A 19,530-nucleotide genomic window follows, 5' to 3' on the forward strand; every position below is an offset into this window, starting at 1 on the left:
GGTCGGGGAAGGCTTTGTCCCCCCGAGGAGGAAGGGGGGGGGGGCTCCAGCCTGGCCGCGGCGCAGCGCCCACCCGGTGTCCCGGGGTCCCCCCAGCCCGGTACCGCCCGCAGCATCCCGGTGCCCCCGCACCCCGAGCATCCCCGGGGGGGGGGGGGGGGAGGGGACACGGGGACACACGGCAGCCCCCCTCCCGGTCCCGGCGCCGTTCCGCCCAGCTCAGACCGCTTCGGTTCCGCCCAGCACGGCCCGGCCCGGTGCCTCCAGCCTCCCCTACCGGGCGCGCCGCGCCCTGCACCGGGCCGGTGCCGCGGCTGCAGCCGGTGGCGGCGGCGGCGGCGGCGGCGGCGGCGGGGCCCGGCCGCGGGGATGCGGCTGCGGCGGCGCTGAAACGGGCGCGGCTCCGCTCCCCGCTCCGCTCCCGGTTCCCCGGCGGAGGCTCCGGTAGCGGCGGAGTCCGCGCCTCCACCATGCGCCTCTTCGCCGGCCTCCTCCTGCTGCTCTCCGCCGGGTCCCCCGCGATGCAGGTAAGGGCGGGGAGGGGAAGGGGGGGGGGGGGGGGGGGAGAACCGGGAGCTGTCCTCCCCCCCCCATGTCCTCGGGACGCCCGGTTTGGCACCGGGGAATCCCCCAGCGCCTGCCCCCCCGGGGTGTCCCCGGAGGGGGGGGTGGGGTGGGGGGGGTGGGGGGACGTGACATCGGGCACCCCAAGGTGTGGGGACGCACGGGGTGGGTGCCGAGCGTCGCCCCAACGTCCCGCCAGCCGCCCCGCCTCGGGGGTCCGGGGACGTGGGGGACACGGGGACGGTGCTGCGTCCCCCCCCCTCGGGGTGATCCCCAGGTTTGGGACCCCCCGTAGGGTGGCAGCGGGGACGAGGCGGGGGCCACGTGGGCGACGGGTGGCTCCGCAGGGACGCGCCTTCACACGTGGCCGCCGAGCACGAGGGACACGGCGGCGGCCTGGATCCGGGTGCAAGGAAGGGTCCCCCGGCTGCCCCCCCAGCTTGGGGACACCCGTGGGGGTGCGAGCGTCCCCTGGGGATGGAGCCGGGGGTGGTGGGCGGGGGGGGTGACACCCATGGGTGCTCCCCAGTGGGGTTTGGGGACGGACGTGGGTGGCTCGGGTCCCCCGGGGTGGCACAGGACCACGTGCCATCACCCAGCCGATGTCCCAGCACCCACGCGCCGCTTGGCCTCGTGCCGGTGCCAGTGGTGGCGCCGCCATCCCCGAGGGGACGAGGACACGAGGGTGGTGGTGGGGGGGTGTCTGTAAATTGCCCCCGTGTCCCCCGCGTCCCCGTTGTGCCACCCGCAGCACCCTCCAACCCACCCTGGCCCAGCTCAGCACGCGGCCGCCGCAAGCTGCCGCAGGAAGGGACCGGGGTTTCCTGGAAAAACGGGGGTCCGGGGTGTCCCTACCTGTCACCCCCCCCCCCCCCCCCAAAAAAAAATAACCCCAGGCCCACGGGTGGGCAGCCGGAGCCTCGTGCCGGGCCTGCCTTTGCAATTAGGCGCTTCGTTATGAGCTGCTCGATATTCGGAGGAGGTTGTGCAGCCTGTTGAATATGCATGAGCCCGGCTTGCGTGGGTGGGGGGCCGCAGCCGCATCCCGAACGGGGGGGGGGGGGGGGGGGGAGTTGCTTTTGTGGGGTGCCGGGGCGATGCCCGGTGGAAACGGGGCTGGTTCCAGGTGGGATTCGGCGTCTCCGTCCCCGCTCGTGGCCCCTGCGTGGGGACGGGGCTGGGGGGGGGGGGGCCCAAAGCAACCTCGGGGTCCATCCGGGGGGGCAACGACGCACGGATGGGACATGGGGACCCAAGGGTGCGGGGGGCTGCGGAGGGTTCCCAGCCATGTCCCCAAAATGTGCCGCCCCCCCCCCAAAAAAATGGCCCCCGCCGCACCTCATGGGGTTGGGTTTGGGGTGCACTCGGTAACGAGCGGGGCTTAACGAGCGTTTTGTTCCCGGTCCGCGCTGGATGGGGACGCTGCAGCAGAGTAATAAAGTGGGGAGGATTTTGGGGGGGAGCCACTATGGGGTCTCCCCATCCCCTGGCTGCGCGATGCCCCCGGGGTGAAGCTGCCACCCCAGAGGTGAAGACCCCCCCCCCCCCATCCTGGGCGTCTGCCAGCACCGGGGCCTTGTCCCCAGACCCAGGGGACATGGGGACACGGGGACATAGGGACACGGGGACACAGGGACATGGGGACAGCCGGCCCTACAGGCGCTGCCCCATCCCCTCCATGGGGCCCGGTGTTTGCAGCGCAGAGCCCAGGAGCGCGCCCCAACCCCCCCCCGCCCTGTTGGTACCAGGTGGGGCTTTTTTTTTTTTGTTAGCCCACCCATGGGTGCCAGCGTGGGGGAGCCTGTGCTGTGCGTGGCCGTCCCCACGCGGTGGCACTGCGTGACCGTGGCGAGGCCCGGAGCCGGAGGCCATAAAACGGGCTCAGAGCCTCGGTGGGGCCTCTGCACCGAGAGGGTCGGGGCTCTGCACCACTGCGCCGAGCAGGTTGAGGCTCTGCACCACTGTGCTGAGTGTGTGAGGGCTCTGCATCGCTGCGCTGAGCGTGTCGGGGCTCTGCATCACTGCGCTGAGTGTGTCAGGGCTCTGCATCGCTGCACTGAGCGTGTCGGGGCTCTGCATCGCTGTGCTGAGCGTGTCAGGGCTCTGCATCGCTGCACTGAGCGTGTCGGGGCTCTGCATCGCTGTGCTGAGTGTGTCAGGGCTCTGCATCGCTGCGCTGAGCGTGTCGGGGCTCTGCATCACTGTGCTGAGTGTGTCAGGGCTCTGCATCGCTGCACTGAGCGTGTCGGGGCTCTGCATCACTGTGCTGAGCGTGTCAGGGCTCTGCATCGCTGCACTGAGCGTGTCGGGGCTCTGCATCACTGTGCTGAGTGTGTCAGGGCTCTGCATCGCTGCACTGAGCGTGTCGGGGCTCTGCATCGCTGTGCTGAGTGTGTCAGGGCTCTGCATCGCTGCGCTGAGCGTGTCGGGGCTCTGCATCGCTGTGCTGAGTGTGTCAGGGCTCTGCATCGCTGCGCTGAGCGTGTCGGGGCTCTGCATCGCTGTGCTGAGTGTGTCAGGGCTCTGCATCGCTGCGCTGAGCGTGTCGGGGCTCTGCATCACTGTGCTGAGTGTGTCAGGGCTCTGCATCGCTGCACTGAGCGTGTCGGGGCTCTGCATCGCTGTGCTGAGCGTGTCGGGGCTCTGCATCACTGTGCTGAGTGTGTCAGGGCTCTGCATCGCTGCGCTGAGCGTGTCGGGGCTCTGCATCACTGTGCTGAGCGTGTCAGGGCTCTGCATCGCTGCACTGAGCGTGTCGGGGCTCTGCATCACTGTGCTGAGCGGGTCAGGGCTCTGCATCGCTGCACTCAATGTGTCGGGCTCTGCATCGCTGCGCTGAGTGTGTCAGGGCTCTGCATCGCTGCGCTGAGCGGGTCAGGGCTCTGCACTGCTGCACTGCTGCACTGAGCAGGTCGGGGCTCTGCACCACTGCGCTCATTGGGTCAGGTCTCTGCACCGCTCCATTGCTGCACCGAGTGGGTCGGGTCTCTGCACCAATGCATGGAGCAGGTCAGGGCTCTGCACTGCTGCATCAAGCGGTTCGGGTCTCTGCATTACTGCACTGAGCGTGTCGGGTCTCTGCACCGTTGCATGGAGCAGGCTGGGTCTCTGCACCGCTCCATTGCTGCACCGAGTGGGTCGGGTCTCTGCACCAATGCATGGAGCAGGTCGGGGCTCTCTCTGCATTACTGCACTGAGCGGGTCGGGGCTCTGCATCGCTGCACTGAGCTGTTCAGGTCTCTGCACCCTGCGCTAGGCAGGGAGCTCGCTGGTGAGGGGACAGGCACGAGGAGGAGGTGAGGATTTGGGGGAGTTTGGGGGGGTCTGGAGCTCGGGGGGTGGCTGCAGCCTCAAAGCAAGTTGGGGTGCAGAGGTCACTGCTATCACAGCTGGGGGGGGGGGGGCAAGGGGGCTGGGGGTCCTGCTCCCCAAGTTGGGGGGTTCTGGGGGTCTTGCTCCTCAAACCAGGACCTGGGGGTCCTGTTCCCCAAAGCAGGGTCTTTGGGGGTCCTGCTCCCCCAAACCCGGGGGTCCCTGGAGGTCCTGCTCACCCTGAACCGTTGGCTCTAGGGGATCCTGCCCCCCCCCCCCCAAAATGAGGGGTCTCTGGGCTTCCTGCTCCCCAAAACAAGGGGCTCTGGACATTCTGCTGACCCCAAGTGAGGGGCTCTGGGGGTCCTGCCCCCCAAAAGGGGGGGTCCTTGGGGACCCTGCTCCCCCCAAACCATTGGCTTGTGGGGGGGAGGCTATCCTGACCCCCTCCTAAGTGGGGGTCTCTGGGTTTCCTGCTCCCCCAAACCATTGGCTCTAGGGGATCCTGCCCCCCAAAACGAGGGTCTCTGGGGATTCTGCTCCCCCAAACCATTGGCTCGGGGGGGGAAGGGGTCCTGCCCCTCTCCCGGGTGAGGGTCCCTGAGGATCCTGCTCCCCACCCCCAAAAGTGAGGGTCCCTGGGGGTCCTGCTCCCCCCAAACCATTATCTCCGTGGGTCCTGCCCCGCAAAACCATCATCTCTGGGGGAGGGGGTGTCCTTCCCCCATCCCAGATGAGGGTCCTTTTGGGGAGGGGGGTTGGGGTCCTTCCCCTAACCCCCCCCCCCCCCCCCCCCACACACACCCGTCCCATCCTTTTCCATCCCTTACCCCTTTCCCATTCCAACCCCCGGGGCGGGACAACCCCCACCCCCAAAATTTAAAAAATAAATAAATAAATAAAATAAATAAATAAATAAATAAATAAATAAAATAAATAAATAAATAAAAACGTTTTTTTAAAAAAAAAACAAAAAAAAAAGCCCGGGACCACCCCGTGCCGACGTCACGGCGGCGCTATAAGGCCGCCGAGAGCCGCTCGGGCTCCGCAAGCGGCGGGGGCCGGTGCGGGGCTGAGCCCCCGGTGCTGGCGGCGGCGGCGGCGGCGGCGGCGGCCCCGGGTTTGCGGGGTGGGGGGGGGGGCATGCGGCGGCTGCGAGGTGGGGGGGCGGCGGCGGCGGCGACATGACGGTGCCGCTGCTGAAGATCGGGGCCGTGCTGAGCACCATGGCCATGGTCACCAACTGGATGTCCCAGACCCTGCCCTCGCTGGTGGGGCTCAACGGCACCGCCGTGTCGCGGGCGGGGACCTCCGAGAAGATCGTGAGTGGGTCGTGGGGTTTTTGTTTTTTTTTTGGGGGGGGGGGTGTGTGTGTGCTCTAAAGAGTGGGGGGCCACGGATGGGGTTTGGGGACTGGGGAGGTGAGGAGCTGCCCTTGGGATGGGCAGGGTCCGGGATGCAGAGCTTCCCCCCCCCCCCCCCCCCCCCCGCAGCCCGTTTATAGGGACCCCAAAGCATCGGGACATCCGCCCCCCCCCCCCCCGGTTAGGGAGCACCGGGACCTCCCCCCCCATCCCCTTCACGGGGACCCCAAAACATTGGGACCCCCCCATTAGGGAGCACTGGGACCCCCCCCCCTCATTTCTGGGGACCCAAAGCATCAGGACCCCTCTTACCCCCCTTCATGGGGACCCCAAAGCATTCGGACCCCCCCCCAAATAGAGAGCACCAGGACCCCCCCATCCTCGTCATGGGGACCCCAAAGCATCGGGACCCCTCTCCCCATTTAGGGAGCACTGGGACCCCCCCCCCCTTATTTCTGGGGACCCCAAAACATCAGGACCCCCCCCCGGTTAGGGAGCAGTGGGACCTCCCCCCCCCACACACTTCATGGGGACGCCAAGGAATTGGGACCCCCCCCTGGTTAGGGAGCACTGGGACCCCCCCATCCCCTTCATGGGGACCCCAAAGCATCGGGACCCTCTGATTAGGGAGCACTGGGACCCCCCCCCCCCCAGTCCTGGGACCCCAAGGAACAGGGATCCCCTCCCCACCTCCAAACGTATCGGGACCCCACTGCCCCCCCCCCCGGTCAGGTGCAATGGGACCCCCCCACATTAATGGGGACCCCAATGCACTGGAACCCCCCCACCCCATGCAGGGAGTGCTGGGGACGCCCCCATATTCGTGGGACCCCAAGGCACTGGGCCCCCCCTTATTTCTCCCCCCCCGGGTAGGGAGCACTGGGGATTCCCTGAGTTTGGGGACCCCCCCCCGGGTATGTGAACCCCCCCCAGGCATGGGGACATCCCTTAGATATGAGGAGCCCCCTCTGATTACAGGACACCCCCCCTGTTATGGGGACCCCCCCCCCGTGTATGGAGAGCCCCCTTCAGATATAGGGACCCCCTCTGGGTATGGGCCCCCCCCCCAGGAAGGGAACCCCCCCCCAGGTATGGGGAGCCCCCCACTTTGGGCACAGAGCCCCCAGCCCTCCCCCCTCTTGGGCAGTGCACACCAGGACCCCCCCCTCCCCAAAAAGAAGCCCGGAGCCCACGCAGGGAAAGAACCCCCAATTTTTTTTTTTTTGGGGGGGGGGGGGGGGGGTCCTGGCCCCCTACAGGGTGTCCTGTTCCCCCCCCCCCAGACACAAAGCAGCCCCCCCGGCAGGACCCCACTGCTCCCTGCAGCTGGGGGGGGGGGGGGCTCCAGGGAGGTTGCTGGCCAGGGGAAGTGAGTGACCCCCCCCCTCCATTTTCAAGTCCCCAAGCTGGGGTCCCCCCCCCACGTGTCCCCCCCCCCCCCCCAAATTTATGGCATTAAAACCTGCGTGAGGAGCATGAAAATAAGTTGGGAGCAAAGCCGGGGGGGGGGGGGGGGGGACACGACAGGACACATTTTTTTGGGGGGGGTCTGCAACCGCAGCGACAGGGCTGGTGATGCTGCAGGGGGGACCCTGGTGATGCGGGGGGGACACACACGACCCTCCTGTCCCCCCCCCCCCGATCCTTCTTGCCACAACCCCCCCCCGCCCCCAGCATCCCACCCCTCCCCGCGCTGCACCCCACTGCGGGGGAAATCCCGCTGGGTGCTGCGGGTGCTTCGGACACCCCCTTTCTCCTCCCCCCCCCCACCTTGTACCCCCCCCATCCAAAAGGGTACCCCCCCCCCCATCCCAAAGGGTCTCTCCCCATTGCCCTCGCCCCACAACCGCTATGGGGCAGGGGCAGAGGCTCCCTTGGGTGCCCCACCTGGCCGAGCGTCTGCGGCGGCCGAGGATGAGCGCGGCGGCCTTCATCACCGCAGCCCCCCCCCCCCCCCCCCCCCCCCCCCCCGCGCGGGCCGCCTCGTGTCGCAGGGCAATTAGCGGCGCTGGGGGGTACGCGATGTTAATTGGCTAATCATTAGGCACTCTTTGGTGGTGGTGGGAGAAAAATCGGTTATCGGCGGGACCGGGAGCCGTGGGGAGCGGGCGCAAGGAGTCGCAAAGCGCCGGGAGGTTTTTCTAGAAAACGTTGGTTTTGGGGGGATTTATTATTTTTTTTTTGGGGGGGGGGGGGGGGAAGGGATTAAATAATAAAAGTGGAGGTTGGAGGTCGAGGGCTGGGTTCGGCCAGGCCGGGGTGGAGGCAGCGAGGACGCTCGTCCTCCCTAGGGGTTGAGAGGGGACCGGTGATGCTTGGGGACCCCCCGGTGTCCCCAAAAGGATGGAGAGGGGCTGGTGGCCCCCCCCGGCCCCCCCCAGCCAAGGGTGTCAGCAGTTTCTCCTCTCCCGAGCCGCGAGCAGGCAGCTCGCCCGAGGAGCTCTAATTAATAACCCTGTGACAGATTGCACAGGCCCTCGGCCGGGCTGCGTTTAACCCAATAATCCCGCCGCTGCCGCCACGATCCCCTCTGCAGCGGGCAGGCGCCGGCTGCCCCCCACCTCCAGCCCCCCCATGGGGCACGAAGCATCCTCACGGACTTCCCTCCCCCCCCCCCCCCCCCCCCCCAAGCTTTTTGGCTCTCGGGATGCTCGCGGCGCCGCGCGAAGCCCGGTGTGGCGGCAGGAGCGCCGCTGCCAGCTCGGGGTTTGGCGGCTGAATTATGCATCGAGCCCTCCATGAAGAATTTATGGCTGCTCGCTGCGGCCGGGGGGGGGTCCCGGCTAAAGGGAAACGTGGATCGCGGATGCTCTGCGTGGCAGGGGGTTTTGTTAAGTGCGTCACGGCGCGCCGTGGCATTTTCGGGGGGAGAGCGAAGCTTTCGGGGATGCTCCCTGCTCGTTGACGCTCCGCGGGGCGGGTGCTCGCCCATGGGTGCCAGCCGAGCGCTCCCTTCGCCTCCCCCTGCCACCGTTTGGGATCGTGCTGCGGTCGGGGCGATTTCACAGCGCCGCCGGCTGCTTTCTCCCGGAGGTTCGAGCGCGGCGTTCGGCCACGGCCGTGCCCAATAAATCCCTTCCCGCGGGAGACACCGAGCTCAAAGCGCCGCGTGCGAAGCGAGGCAGCGTCCCCGGCTTGTTGCAGGGGACGGGTCATTTATCTCCGCCCGGCTCGGCGCGGAAGCCGCTTGGAGAGAGCTGAGCTCGCCCTCGATTTTCATAATTAATAATTATGAATTAGGCATGAAACGCGAAATGGCCCGGCACGACAAAACGCCGCTTTGTGGCGTGAATAAATCAGGGGAATCTCCCCTTCAGCTTCCTGCCTTAAAATTTGAGGGGGGGGGGGAGGGAAGAAAAGGGAATAAATGCCCTGGCTGGTAGGCCAAGAGCAGGAGGGTGAGCTGCTGACCCCCCCTCTGTCCCGCAGACCCTCTTCCAGAGCCCCGACGAGGGCTGGCAGGTCTACACCTCGGCGCAAGCCCCCGACGGCAAATGCCTCTGCACCGCCGTCATCCCCGTGCAGGGCTCCTGCTCCCGGGACCTGCGCAGCCACCAGCTCCGCCAGCTGACCGAGAAGGTAAATAATTCCCCGTAATTCAGAATAATGATGGGAAATTTGGGGTTTCTTCTTGGGGCGGGGGGGTTTTGCAACGCCTGGGTGCGGGGTGGGCTGCGGTGGGCGCATCCCTTCCCCTGGGGCAAGGATGCTGGCGGTGATGCTCGCGCTTGGCATCCTTCGTGCTCCTCCAGGCAGCCAGGCGCAGTCACTGGTAGGGTGGCTGGGAGGGACTTCCAAGGAGGAATAGTCCAAAAAAAAAAAAAGGCAGCAGAAGCTATCAATCAGCTCCTCTCTCCCCAAACCGACCCCGTGCGGTGGGGATGGGGCCGCGTACGCCACCAGCCCGATTAAAGTTTGATCACAGCTCGCTGCGAAACGCCTCCCGAGCGGCTCCCATCAGAGGCAGCCCCGTAAATGCCAGCACTAATAAATAAACAAGCGTTTGAGGAACACGGCCACGGCCGCGTCATTTGAAAGCGTGGAAATGGAATAACTTTGCCGGCTGCGGCGGATCAAATTAAAGAATGAAAGCTCGTAGGGTGGGCTGGGAAACATGGGCTCGGGCGGTTTAAAAAAAAAAAAAACAAAAACAAAAAACAAATAAGAGCTGAAGCGGGATGAATAAAAGGTATTACTTTATACATTCGAGCTGCAGAGGGAAAATTGTTTTTGCAAGCGTTTACACGAGCAGTGGAGCGGGAGCAGCTCGTTCTGCAGGGACTGGGACACCAGGACGACGTCCGTGGGAAGGGTCGGGTGTATATGGGTGCTGGGCTGAATTACCCGACCCTAATTAGCAGGGTGGATTGGGTCCCTGGCAATTAACCCCCTGTCCCGCCACGCAGGTGCAGAACATCTCCCAGTCCATGGAGGTGCTGGACCTGCGGACCTACCGGGACCTGCAGTACGTGCGCAACACCGAGGCGCTGATGAAGGGCTTGGACTCGAGGCTGCGCGTGGCCGCTGAGAGCCAGAAGAGCCTCAACGCCAAGAGCTTCCAGGTGAGCCCGACACCCCTGGGTGCTGCTGGGGATGGCTGCAGGGGCTGAGTGCACGGCGCTGTGGGGTGGGTGCGTGGCCTGGGGGGGTCATTGGTGGTGGTGGGCCCAGATCGTGAGCCCAGAGCCCAGCATGAGCATCCTCGTGGTGGTCCGGGTGTGTCAGCATCCCCGTGGTGGTACCAAAACCGAGCATCCCTTTGGTGATCCCAAACCAGGCATCCCTGCAGGGATCCCAGAACCGAGCATCCCTGCAATGATCCCAAAACTGAGCATCCCCGTGGTGGTCCCAAAACTGAGCATCCTCCTGGTGGTCCCCAAACTGAGCATCCCTGCGGTGATCCCAAACCGAGCATTCCTGTGGTGATGCCACAATGCCACGCGGCCAGGATGAGCCGTGCCGGTAGCAGGACGGCTGCGATGGCCAACTCCCAGCCCAGCCAGCCGCAACGAGTCACCTTTAATTAAATGGCCACCTTTAATTAAACGCGACGTGGCTCTTCCCCAGCAAAGGCCCGATTCCCACCTGGTGAGGGGCAGCTGCGAGCGCCGGCTGCCAACAGATGCAGCCCACACGCCGATGCTGCCGGCCCCACGCCCCTCCAAATCCTATTTTGGGATTATTTGGGTTTATTTTGGGAACCTCTCGGCTTCATCCTGACAGCTAAGGAGTGTTTCTGCCTCGGGAGGGGCTGCTTCTTGGCACTGAATCCGGCTGGAGGAGGCTCGGGGCCCTGCCAGTTGCAGGGACAAGGCATTGATTAAACACCGGGGCTGCAGCAAAACTCACCGGTTTAATTGCTGCAGGAGGTGTTGGCCCCCGGACCGGGATGTGATCCTGCCCTAAAATGACAGGCAAGGAGGGAGAAAAGGCACAGGGAAATCAAGTCATTGCCTGGCCGAGGTCAAAGCGCCCTCAACCTTTTCCTCGGGCTAAAATAAGCAGATTTTTTTACATCCCGGACCTGGTGGAGGGGGGAAATGCTGCTCCCATTCCCGCATCCCTCGCTGCGCACAGCATCGCTCCGATCCCACCCCATGCGCGAAGTGATGGTGAATTTCCACCCACCCGTATCACCAGGCAAACTTTGGGGTGAACCGGGGGCCGTCCCGACAGGCGGACATCACGGGGCAAGCACAGCCTTAATTTAAGGGATGTTTCGCTTTTTTTTTTTTTTTTTCGTCCCCCTAAGCAGGAGCTCAAGGACAAGATGACGGAGCTGCTGCCGCTGCTGCCCGTGCTGGACCAGTACAAGGCGGACACGCGGCTGATCGTGCACCTGAAGGAGGAGGTGAGGAACCTTTCCGGGAGCCTGCTGGCCATCCAGGAGGAGATGGGCGCCTACGACTACGAGGAGCTGCAGCAGCGGGTGCTGATGCTGGAGGCGCGGCTGCACGCCTGCATGCAGAAACTGGGTATGGCGGCATCCCGGAGCTCGCCACTCTCACGGGTTGCTTCCGCTTGGGGGGGGGTTTCCTAGGGGGGATTTTGGGTGGGGGGGTTCTCCCAGCCCTGCTGACAGCAGTGTCCCCTTCCTGGTTCAGCCTGGATCCAGCTCCCCCTTTTGGCAGCTTCCCATCCCTCTGCCCCATCCCCGTGTCCCTGCGGAGCTCCAGTTCCTCGCCGCCTGCTGCGGGATGCCCTGGGGACCAGGGGAAGCCGCGGTCCCCAAATACCACCCCCCCCCCATAACCCTGCTCCCTGTCCCCCTCCCCAGGCTGCGGGAAGCTGACGGGCGTCAGCAACCCCATCACCATCCGCGCGTCGGGCTCCCGCTTCGGGTCGTGGATGACCGACACGATGACGCCCAGCGCCGACAGCCGGGTGAGTGGCAGGGACAGCCCTGGGGACAGCGGGGACAGCCCTGCCCGGGCTTCCCGTGGCTCCAGCATGGGTCTTTTGTGGGTGTCTTGCCCCAAAAACCCTCCCAGCCCAAGCAGAGGGGGGGGTTCTCAGTGGTCAGCCCCCAGCTTGGCAGGGTCGGCTCGGAAGTTTTGCAGAACTTCTGCATACAATTTGGGGTGCACGCTGCCTGTGCACCCATGGTGCAAGCTGCCTGGTGTGCAACACACCTCGGTGCATGCTCCCTGGGGTGCACGCTGCCTGTGCACTCAGGATACACGCTCTCTGGGTTGCACACCTGGGGGTGCACGCTCTCTGGGGTGCACACATGCTCTCCAAGGTGCATGCTACCTGGGTTACACCTGCATGCCCCTGCTCTCTGGGATGCATTCCCCCTGGTGCATGCTCTCAGGGGTGCATACACCCTGTTGCACACTCTCCGGCGTGCACGCCCCCTGTTGCACGCTCTTCAGGGCACAAGCCCTCTGCAACGTTGCTTGCAGGACACGTGCTGCCTCCACGGATCACCACCAAGTGCTAATGCAGGGAACGGGGCCGTGCAAGGTGCAGGGGGGCCGTGCAAGGTGCAGGGGGGCCATACACATCCTACAGCCCACCCCATCAGCTCGAGGCCAGGCGTTTGGGCCGCTCACCCTTCACCCTCTCCCGCTGCAGGTCTGGTACATGGACGGCTACTACAAGGGCCGGCGCGTGCTGGAGTTTCGGACGCTGAACGACTTCGTCACGGGGCAGAACTTCGTGCAGCACCTCCTGCCGCACCCCTGGGCCGGCACGGGCCACGTGGTCTTCAACGGGTCCCTCTACTACAACAAGTACCAGAGCAACGTGGCCGTCAAGTACCATTTCCGCTCGCGCAGCGTGCTGGTGCAACGCAGCCTGGCCGGCGCCGGCTACAACAACACCTTCCCCTACTCCTGGGGGGGCTTCTCCGACATCGACTTCATGGTGGACGAGAGTGGGCTCTGGGCCGTCTACACCACCAACCAGAACGCCGGCAACATCGTGGTGAGCCGCGTGGACCCGCAGACGCTGGAGGTGCTGCGCAGCTGGGACACGGGGTACCCCAAGCGCAGCGCCGGCGAGTCCTTCATCATCTGCGGCACGCTCTACGTCACCAACTCCCACCTGGCCGGCGCCAAGATTTACTTTGCCTACTACACAAACACTTCCAGCTACGAGTACACGGATATTCCCTTCCACAACCAGTACTCCCACATATCCATGCTGGACTACAACCCGCGGGAGAGGGTGCTCTACACCTGGAACAACGGCCACCAGGTCATCTACAACGTCACGCTCTTCCACGTCATAAAGACGTCAGGCGAGCTGTGACCCCGCGCTGGACTCCTCCGCTCGCCCCGTTCCTGCTCTTTATTTTTCTATGCCTCTCTCGGGGACGGAGCCTTCCTCCTCCTCCTCTTCTTCGATGATTTTTTTTTTTTTACATTTCTTTGGTTTCTCCCCGCGGTTCATGGCGCATGGATCTCTTCTGCCTTCATTTGAGCTCGCCTTGGTTGGTTCTGTTTTTTCTTTTTCCCCGATTTTCTTTATTTTGACGGCAAATAAAAGCAGTCTCTTTGACATTTGATGAAGCTCGTGCTTTTATTATTATTTTTTCCCCCGCTCTCTTTATGATCTGGTGCTCAGCAGCTCGGTTGTCTCTCCTGCGTCCCCTCTACAGCCGGCTGCGCTAGCGGGGCCGTCTCCTCCAGATGTGCCGGAGCCGTTGTTTACAGGCATGTTTAATGCATGCGGGTGCGGCGCCGGGGAAATGACAGCAGAGCCGAGCAAGGCAAAGAGGAAGGGAAAATGCAGCACAGCTGCGGCGAGTGGCTGGAGCAGGCTCTGCAAGGGCAGCGAGCCCCAAAATGGGCACCCAGAGGGGTTGGGGCAGCAGGAACCTGGCCCCGGGGTGGGGGGGAAGGATGGAGGGGTTCAGGGGATGGAGGGGATGGCAGGGTTCAGGGGATGGCAGGGTTCAGGGGATGGAGGGCTTCAGGGGATGGAGGGGCTCAGGGGATGGGGGAGATGGAGAAGATGAAGAGATGAGGGGATGAAGGGATGGAGGAGGTGGGGATGGAGGGGATGGGGATGATGGTGAGGATGGTGGAGATGGAAAGGATGAAGGGGAGGAAGGAGATGGAGGAGACGGATGGCGTGGATGGAAGGAGGGAAAGGATGGAGAGGATGGAGGAGGTGGGACAGAGGGGCTGGTGGTGACAGCAAGGCCAAAGGGGTGGGGGACAGGGGGGGACCTGTGGGTGGAGGTAGCAGAGGGGCTGGTGCTGTCACCAGGCCTTGGCAGGAATCTCCCCAACCTGGCAAACCTCCAGGGGTGGATTTGGGCACAGCCCAGCCCGCTCCAGCCTCGATGATCAGTTTGTTGTGCGGGGGCTGCAGCCCTGGCCCTGAGACAGCTTGGGCAGGGGGGGACCAGCAACCCTGGGACCTTCACATAATGAAATTGGGGCAATCAAGAGGTTCGGAGGTGGGCAGACCACCCCTTGTGGCACCCCTTCTGCAGTGCATCATTGGCACCGGGGTGCTCCAGGTCTGGGTGCTGCTCCCCAACAGCGCCTCCTCCCCAGCCCCAGTGACTGGGATGCGAGCGGGGGCTCAGCCAAGCCCCCCCTCCAGCCCCATTTGGCGCCGTGGCTCGAGGCTCGCTCATGCAGGGACTTTAATTTGCTGCCGGGGCCGGCGGCCAAGAGCGAGGCACGACCCTGGCACGGGCAGGGCGGGCATCAAGCAGAGCCAGGGGAGGAGGAGGAGGAGGACGGGGCTCGGCCCCGTGTGCGATGCACAGGCGCCTGGCTGCTGGCTCCAGGCAGCGGATGGCAAATCTCCTGCAAGGGTGATTTAGCAATTAATGCCTGAGCAAGGCTCCCCGCCTCGGTGAGGCCGTATCCAAGCGACCCGTGGGCCGCAGACATCAATGCGGGGCCGGGCTGCAGCACGGCTGCTGTGAGGAGCCCTCGTTTGTCAGCAGCGGCTTCCAGCAGCGCCGGGGGCTTTTCTCCAGGCTGCTGAGAGCGGGGTTTAGCAAGGCGTGCAAGCCCCATCCCATCCCAATTGCCATCCCCTTCCCCTCCTCATCCCATTCCCATCCTTATCTTGTCTCCATCCCCATCCCATATCCATTCCATCCCCATCTCATCCTCCTCCCTATCCCCATCCTCATCCCCCTGCCCATCCCATCTCAATTTAATCCTCATCCCTACCTCTGTCCCATCCCATTGACACCCCATCCCATCCCACCCTATGCCATCTGTAATCCCCATCCCCTCCCATATCCACATCTCATCCCTGTCTCCATCCCCCATCTCTTTCCCTATCTCCACCCCATATACATTCCCATCCCCACTGCATCATCATCCCTATCCCTATCCTCACCCCCATCCCATTCCTATGCCCATCCCATCCCCATCCCAATGCCCTTGCCCATCCCATCCCATCCCATCCTACCCCATCCCATCCTCATCCCCATCCCATCCCATCCCATCCCATCCCACCCCCATGCCCATCCCACAGAATCACAGAATCACAGAATCATCTAGGTTGGAAGAGACCTCCAAGATCACCCAGTCCAACCTCTGACCTAACACGAACAAGTCCTCCACTAAACCATATCACTAAGCTCAACCATCCCATCCCCATCCCCATCCCCATCCCATCCCATCCCATCCACATCCCATCCTGATCACCATCCCCATCCCATCCCCATCCCCATCCCCATCCCCATCCCATCCCATCCCCATCCCATCCCCATACCCATCCCCATCCCATCCCCATCCCCATCCCATCCCCATCCCCATCCCCATCCCATCCCATCCCATCCCACCCTACAGCCCCAGCCCCTTCTCCCCAAATTCCCTTCCACTTCTCCATGACCACCCCCGACGTCCAAACCCATCATAGATTCTCCTCCTCCGAGGCCACAAAATGCCACCAAGCCCATCAGCTCGCTAACGAAGATTAATGGGGCTGAGCGAAAGCTCTGGGGGACAGCAAGGGCAACGTGCCCTTATCCCCGGCACCAGCACCTGAGGCATGCATCCTGCATCGCTCAGCATCGCATGTAGCCCCCCTCAGCACACGGGGCCGAGCCGGTGGCCCCGTGGGAGCGGAGGCGACGCGGCGAGTGCTGCAGTGCAGCTGCCGGTGACGGCGCGTTCGGTTGGGGAGAAAACGATGCCTTGCCTCCGTGCCGTCGGAACGGCACGCTGCGAATGGGGAAAGTCGGGGGGGGGGGGGAGGTGCGAAAAAAAAAAGAAAAAAATAAATAAAAAAAACAAACGCAGGGTGTTTAATAACCTGACACGTGGAGAAAGCCTGCTGGAAACCAGCCTGTCTCCCTGCCCGAAATCACTCATCCTGCAGGCTGGGTTTTTCCAGCCGATTGTGATTCCTGCGATGGCGCAGCCCGGCCGGGAGGCGCATTGGTTATTCCACTGCCATCCCGGCTGGGGACTCAGCATCATGCTGGGAATTTTCCCCTGATATTTCCCCCAATAATAGGAGGGTTTCTTCACTCTCCCCCCTCCAATGCATACAAAAAGTGCCCCGAAACCACAACAGCCCCCCCAGATTGGCTACGAGGGATGCGAAAGTGGTGTCCCAAGGCTCGCCAGGCACCAGCCCTCCCGTTACTAACGAGCTTCGTCATTAAGCGTCAGCAGATCCACACCCCCGCACCCGCCCGAGCCGGGGATTCGGCGCTAATCATGTTTACTGCAGAGACTTATTGTGGTGTTCGCAGCCACCGCTCCCGTCATGGCCCGCCGGGGACTTTCCCCCGAACGAAAGGCAGCGGGAGCTCGATAATTGAGGCTTATTTATGGAAGGGAAGCGGGGAGCAGCGGGAGCTAAAACCGGCCGCCGAAAAAAAACGAGCGCCGGGCTCCGCTCCGCCAGCCTCTGGTGCACTGAGATTTACACCTCGGTCTCCCCACGGGACCTCCCCGCTCCCCGCTCCGGGCTTTTAGCATCCGCCGGGAGCAGGAGATGCGGCCCCGGGTGGATTTATGGCCGCTGGGGATAGCGGCGAGGTCGGGGGCTGCTGATGGAGGAAGCCATTCGTCAGCAGCCTCCAGCCTCCCCGGGTGGAGGCCTCCTCGGGCCTCCCACCAGCACCACTGCGCTCGTGGGCAGCTGGTCAGGGATAGGTGCCGTGGCTCAAACAGGCAGCGAGCCCAAGCGTAGTGCGCACAGACATTTTGTCTATAATGCACGGAGCTGCACCCTAAATTGCGTCGTTAGATGGGGATGGGGATGGGGTGGGGATGGGGGAGGAATTGGGATGGGATGGGGTTGGGATTGGGGTTGGGAAGGGGTTGGGATTGGGATGGGATGGGGGTGGAGTTGGGATTGGGATAGGGTTGGGATGGGGTTGGGGTTGGGATGGGGATGGGATGGGGATGGGGATGGGATGGGGATTGGGGTGGGGTTGGGATGGGGGAGGGACGGGGATGGGGATAGGGTTGTGTTGGGGATGGGATGGGAATGGGATGGACATAAGGATGAGAATGGGATGGGACTAGGGATAGGGACAGGGATGGGGTTGGGATGGGAATAGGGCTGGGAATGGAGATGTGGATAGGATGGAGACAGGGATGAGGATTGGGATTGGGAAAGGGGTGGGGTGCCATGGGGCAGCCAGCAGCTGCCTCTTACCCCAACGCCCCATCAACACACCCCAGAGCCCCCCAAAACCTCCCACCCCCCCCCAACCCTTGGGCAGCCTGCTCCTTTAATATTTAATGTGAGATTAAAGCCAAACCTAGGGGGATATTTTTTTTTTTAATTCCAGTGTATCACGAAATGAGCTATGAATAAAACTTAACTTGGGCAGAAGAGGATTTATTTATGAGTTTCAGCTGAAATTTGCTCCGCCAGGGCCCCAAGCGGAGCAGGCAGGAATACAGATGAGCTCCTGCTTCCAGCAACGCCTGCCAGCAGCTGGGGAAGCTGCAGGTATAAATTTTACCTCCGCCTTCCTTCCTCCCCATATCCCGGCCCCGGCGCCTGCTTTTTGTCTTTTATTTGGATTATTCCGGCGCTGTTTGCTCTCCGAGGAAATTACAGTCGGGAAGCTCGGGGGCTCCTCATGGACGTTCCTCGTGCCCCCTCAGGGCAAAAGCCACCGCCACAATGGGGTTTTTCCCCCCGTTTCCCCCAAATCGAGCCCCCCCCGTCCTCATAGGATGAGCACCCCAAGGCTGAGCATGCCCCTCCCCCCCAATCAGGAAAACCAATTTACCTCCATCTTTAATTAATTAGCTCGAGCTAACGAAAGCATCGCATTTCCACAAAGACCCAGGATCCCAGGGTCCAGCCCAGCATCACAGCAATATTTGGAAATTAAACCGATAAATAATAGATGCTCACCGTTAATGAACTGATTTTAAATGGAGATACTTTATTTTTATTTTTTTTTTACTTCGCGACTTTTCTGCTCTCAGGAAAGTCATTAGCACCTGCCTGGGAGCAGAATTAAGTCGGAGAACAGTAATCGATTCCTTTTATTAGCAAATTGAGAAGCGCTTTAATATTTATCGGTTTATTGTTCAGAAATCATCTGGGAGGAAAATGCCCCTCTCCCACTCTGAATCCCACGCAAAGTTTCGAGAATTAAATTTATTAGGGGTATAAATTTATAATGGCCTAACTCGCTACACAGATGGAATATATATCGCTAATGTAATTTTCCAAACCAGTGATGAGCGTGTCTGAGGGATTTTTTTACGGCAAAGTAATACAGTCTAATATATTGCAGAACAGCAAAATATATTAGATATGTATATGAAACACATCCAAAAAAAAAAAAAAAAGGGATGATGGATTGTGCTGTGCTGCACCCGAAGTGCCGGGGAAGCTGCTTGGCTGAGATGCTCGGCGCCCACGGGGGACCGCGTGGGGACAGCGGCAGCCAAAGCACGGGGTGGGGGAGCTGCTGATCCCCCCTGGGACCCTGAGTGGTCCATGAGTGTCCCGGGACCCCCAAACCCCAGCCCCTGGCTTCCTGCCTCCCTCCTGCTGCTCCTCCGAAGCCAGCGCCTTCCTCCCGCAGCCCGAGATGGCCTCGTTATGCCAAAGAGCTCATTTAAGTGAGGCCAATTTCAGTCCCTGGCACGTCTAAATGAGCTGGGCTGCTTCCCTCTCCTCCTCGCTTCCCAAGGTTAGCGCGCGCAGAGCGGTGGGAGCCTGCGGAGCACGCATGAGTGGCTCTGGAAAAAGCAGGAAAAAAAAAAAAAAAAAAGGAGGAAAGAAAAAAAGAAGATAAACGGGGTCTAATTGGCGTAATGGGGGCCAATTTGTTTTCAAAAGCCGCCTCTCCCCTGACCCAGGGAATTGGCATTGCCTGAACAACACCGGCAGCGTGCTCTCCCGTGGGGACCGCGCTTCAGCGTCTCCTCCTGGTGGTGCCGGCACTGGCAGCACCCAAAGGTGCGAGGCTGGGTGCTAGGGTGCGGCCGCTGCCCCCCGCAGGGACCAGCCCCAGCGCTGAGCCCTCGCCTGCTTGGAACCCCCCAACCACCCAGCCTTCCCTTCCTCCCTCCCTCCCTCCCTCCCTCCCTCCCTTCTTCTCCCTTTCCTTCCTTCCTTCCCTCCCTCCCTTCTTCCATCCCTCCCTTCATCCCTCCATCCTTCCTTCCATCCCTCCCTCCTTCTCCCTTTCCTTCTTTCCCTCCCTCCCTCCATCCATCCCTCCTTCCATCCATCCTGCCTTCCCTTCCTCCATCCATCCATCCCTCCTTCTCCCCTTCCTTCCTTCCTTTCCTCCTTCCATCCTTCTTTCCATCCTTACCTCCCTCCTTCTGTCCTTCAGTCCATCCCTCCTTCCTTCCCCCCTTCCTTCCTTTTCTCT

General features: G+C 62.6%; 2 protein-coding genes across 4 annotated transcripts in view; one reads left to right on the plus strand and one right to left on the minus strand.

The window, feature by feature from the left end:
- The first annotated feature begins 290 nt into the window (after nucleotides 1-290).
- On the plus strand, nucleotides 291-13,251 carry OLFM2 (olfactomedin 2). 3 transcript variants are annotated; one of them, XM_040542536.1, is made up of 6 exons: nucleotides 291-527; nucleotides 8,670-8,819; nucleotides 9,647-9,802; nucleotides 10,993-11,215; nucleotides 11,518-11,624; nucleotides 12,318-13,251. In XM_040542536.1, the coding sequence occupies exons 1-6, from the start codon at nucleotides 471-473 to the stop codon at nucleotides 12,993-12,995; spliced, it is 1,371 nt and encodes a 456-aa protein (XP_040398470.1). In that variant the 5' UTR covers nucleotides 291-470; the 3' UTR covers nucleotides 12,996-13,251. The 3 variants fall into 3 exon arrangements, with proteins under 3 accessions (XP_040398470.1, XP_040398468.1, XP_040398469.1); XM_040542534.1 differs by lacking the exon at nucleotides 291-527 and adding an exon at nucleotides 5,001-5,198; XM_040542535.1 differs by lacking the exon at nucleotides 291-527 and adding an exon at nucleotides 5,004-5,198 and having other exon boundaries at nucleotides 10,996-11,215.
- The window catches only part of PIN1 (peptidylprolyl cis/trans isomerase, NIMA-interacting 1), a 36,484-nt gene continuing 27,248 nt past the window's right edge, over nucleotides 10,295-19,530 (minus strand). The window contains exon 4 of the mRNA XM_040542545.1: nucleotides 10,295-10,642. Coding sequence (XP_040398479.1) covers nucleotides 10,464-10,642 — 179 coding nt within the window. The 3' untranslated portion in view covers nucleotides 10,295-10,463. The remainder of the gene's footprint in view (nucleotides 10,643-19,530) is intronic.

The sequence above is a fragment of the Cygnus olor genome, chromosome 30 (genome assembly GCF_009769625.2).
Source record: "Cygnus olor isolate bCygOlo1 chromosome 30, bCygOlo1.pri.v2, whole genome shotgun sequence".
Taxonomy (NCBI): domain Eukaryota; kingdom Metazoa; phylum Chordata; class Aves; order Anseriformes; family Anatidae; genus Cygnus; species Cygnus olor.

Bases quoted from the DNA above. Each gene is read 5' to 3' on its own strand.
- OLFM2 (XM_040542534.1), top strand. From the start codon at position 5,061: ATGACGGTGCCGCTGCTGAAGATCGGGGCCGTGCTGAGCACCATGGCC. The intron at 5,199-8,669 runs GTGAGTGGGTCG...TCTGTCCCGCAG, and splicing joins CGGGGACCTCCGAGAAGATC to ACCCTCTTCCAGAGCCCCGA. The intron at 11,216-11,517 runs GTATGGCGGCAT...CCCCCTCCCCAG, and splicing joins CGCCTGCATGCAGAAACTGG to GCTGCGGGAAGCTGACGGGC.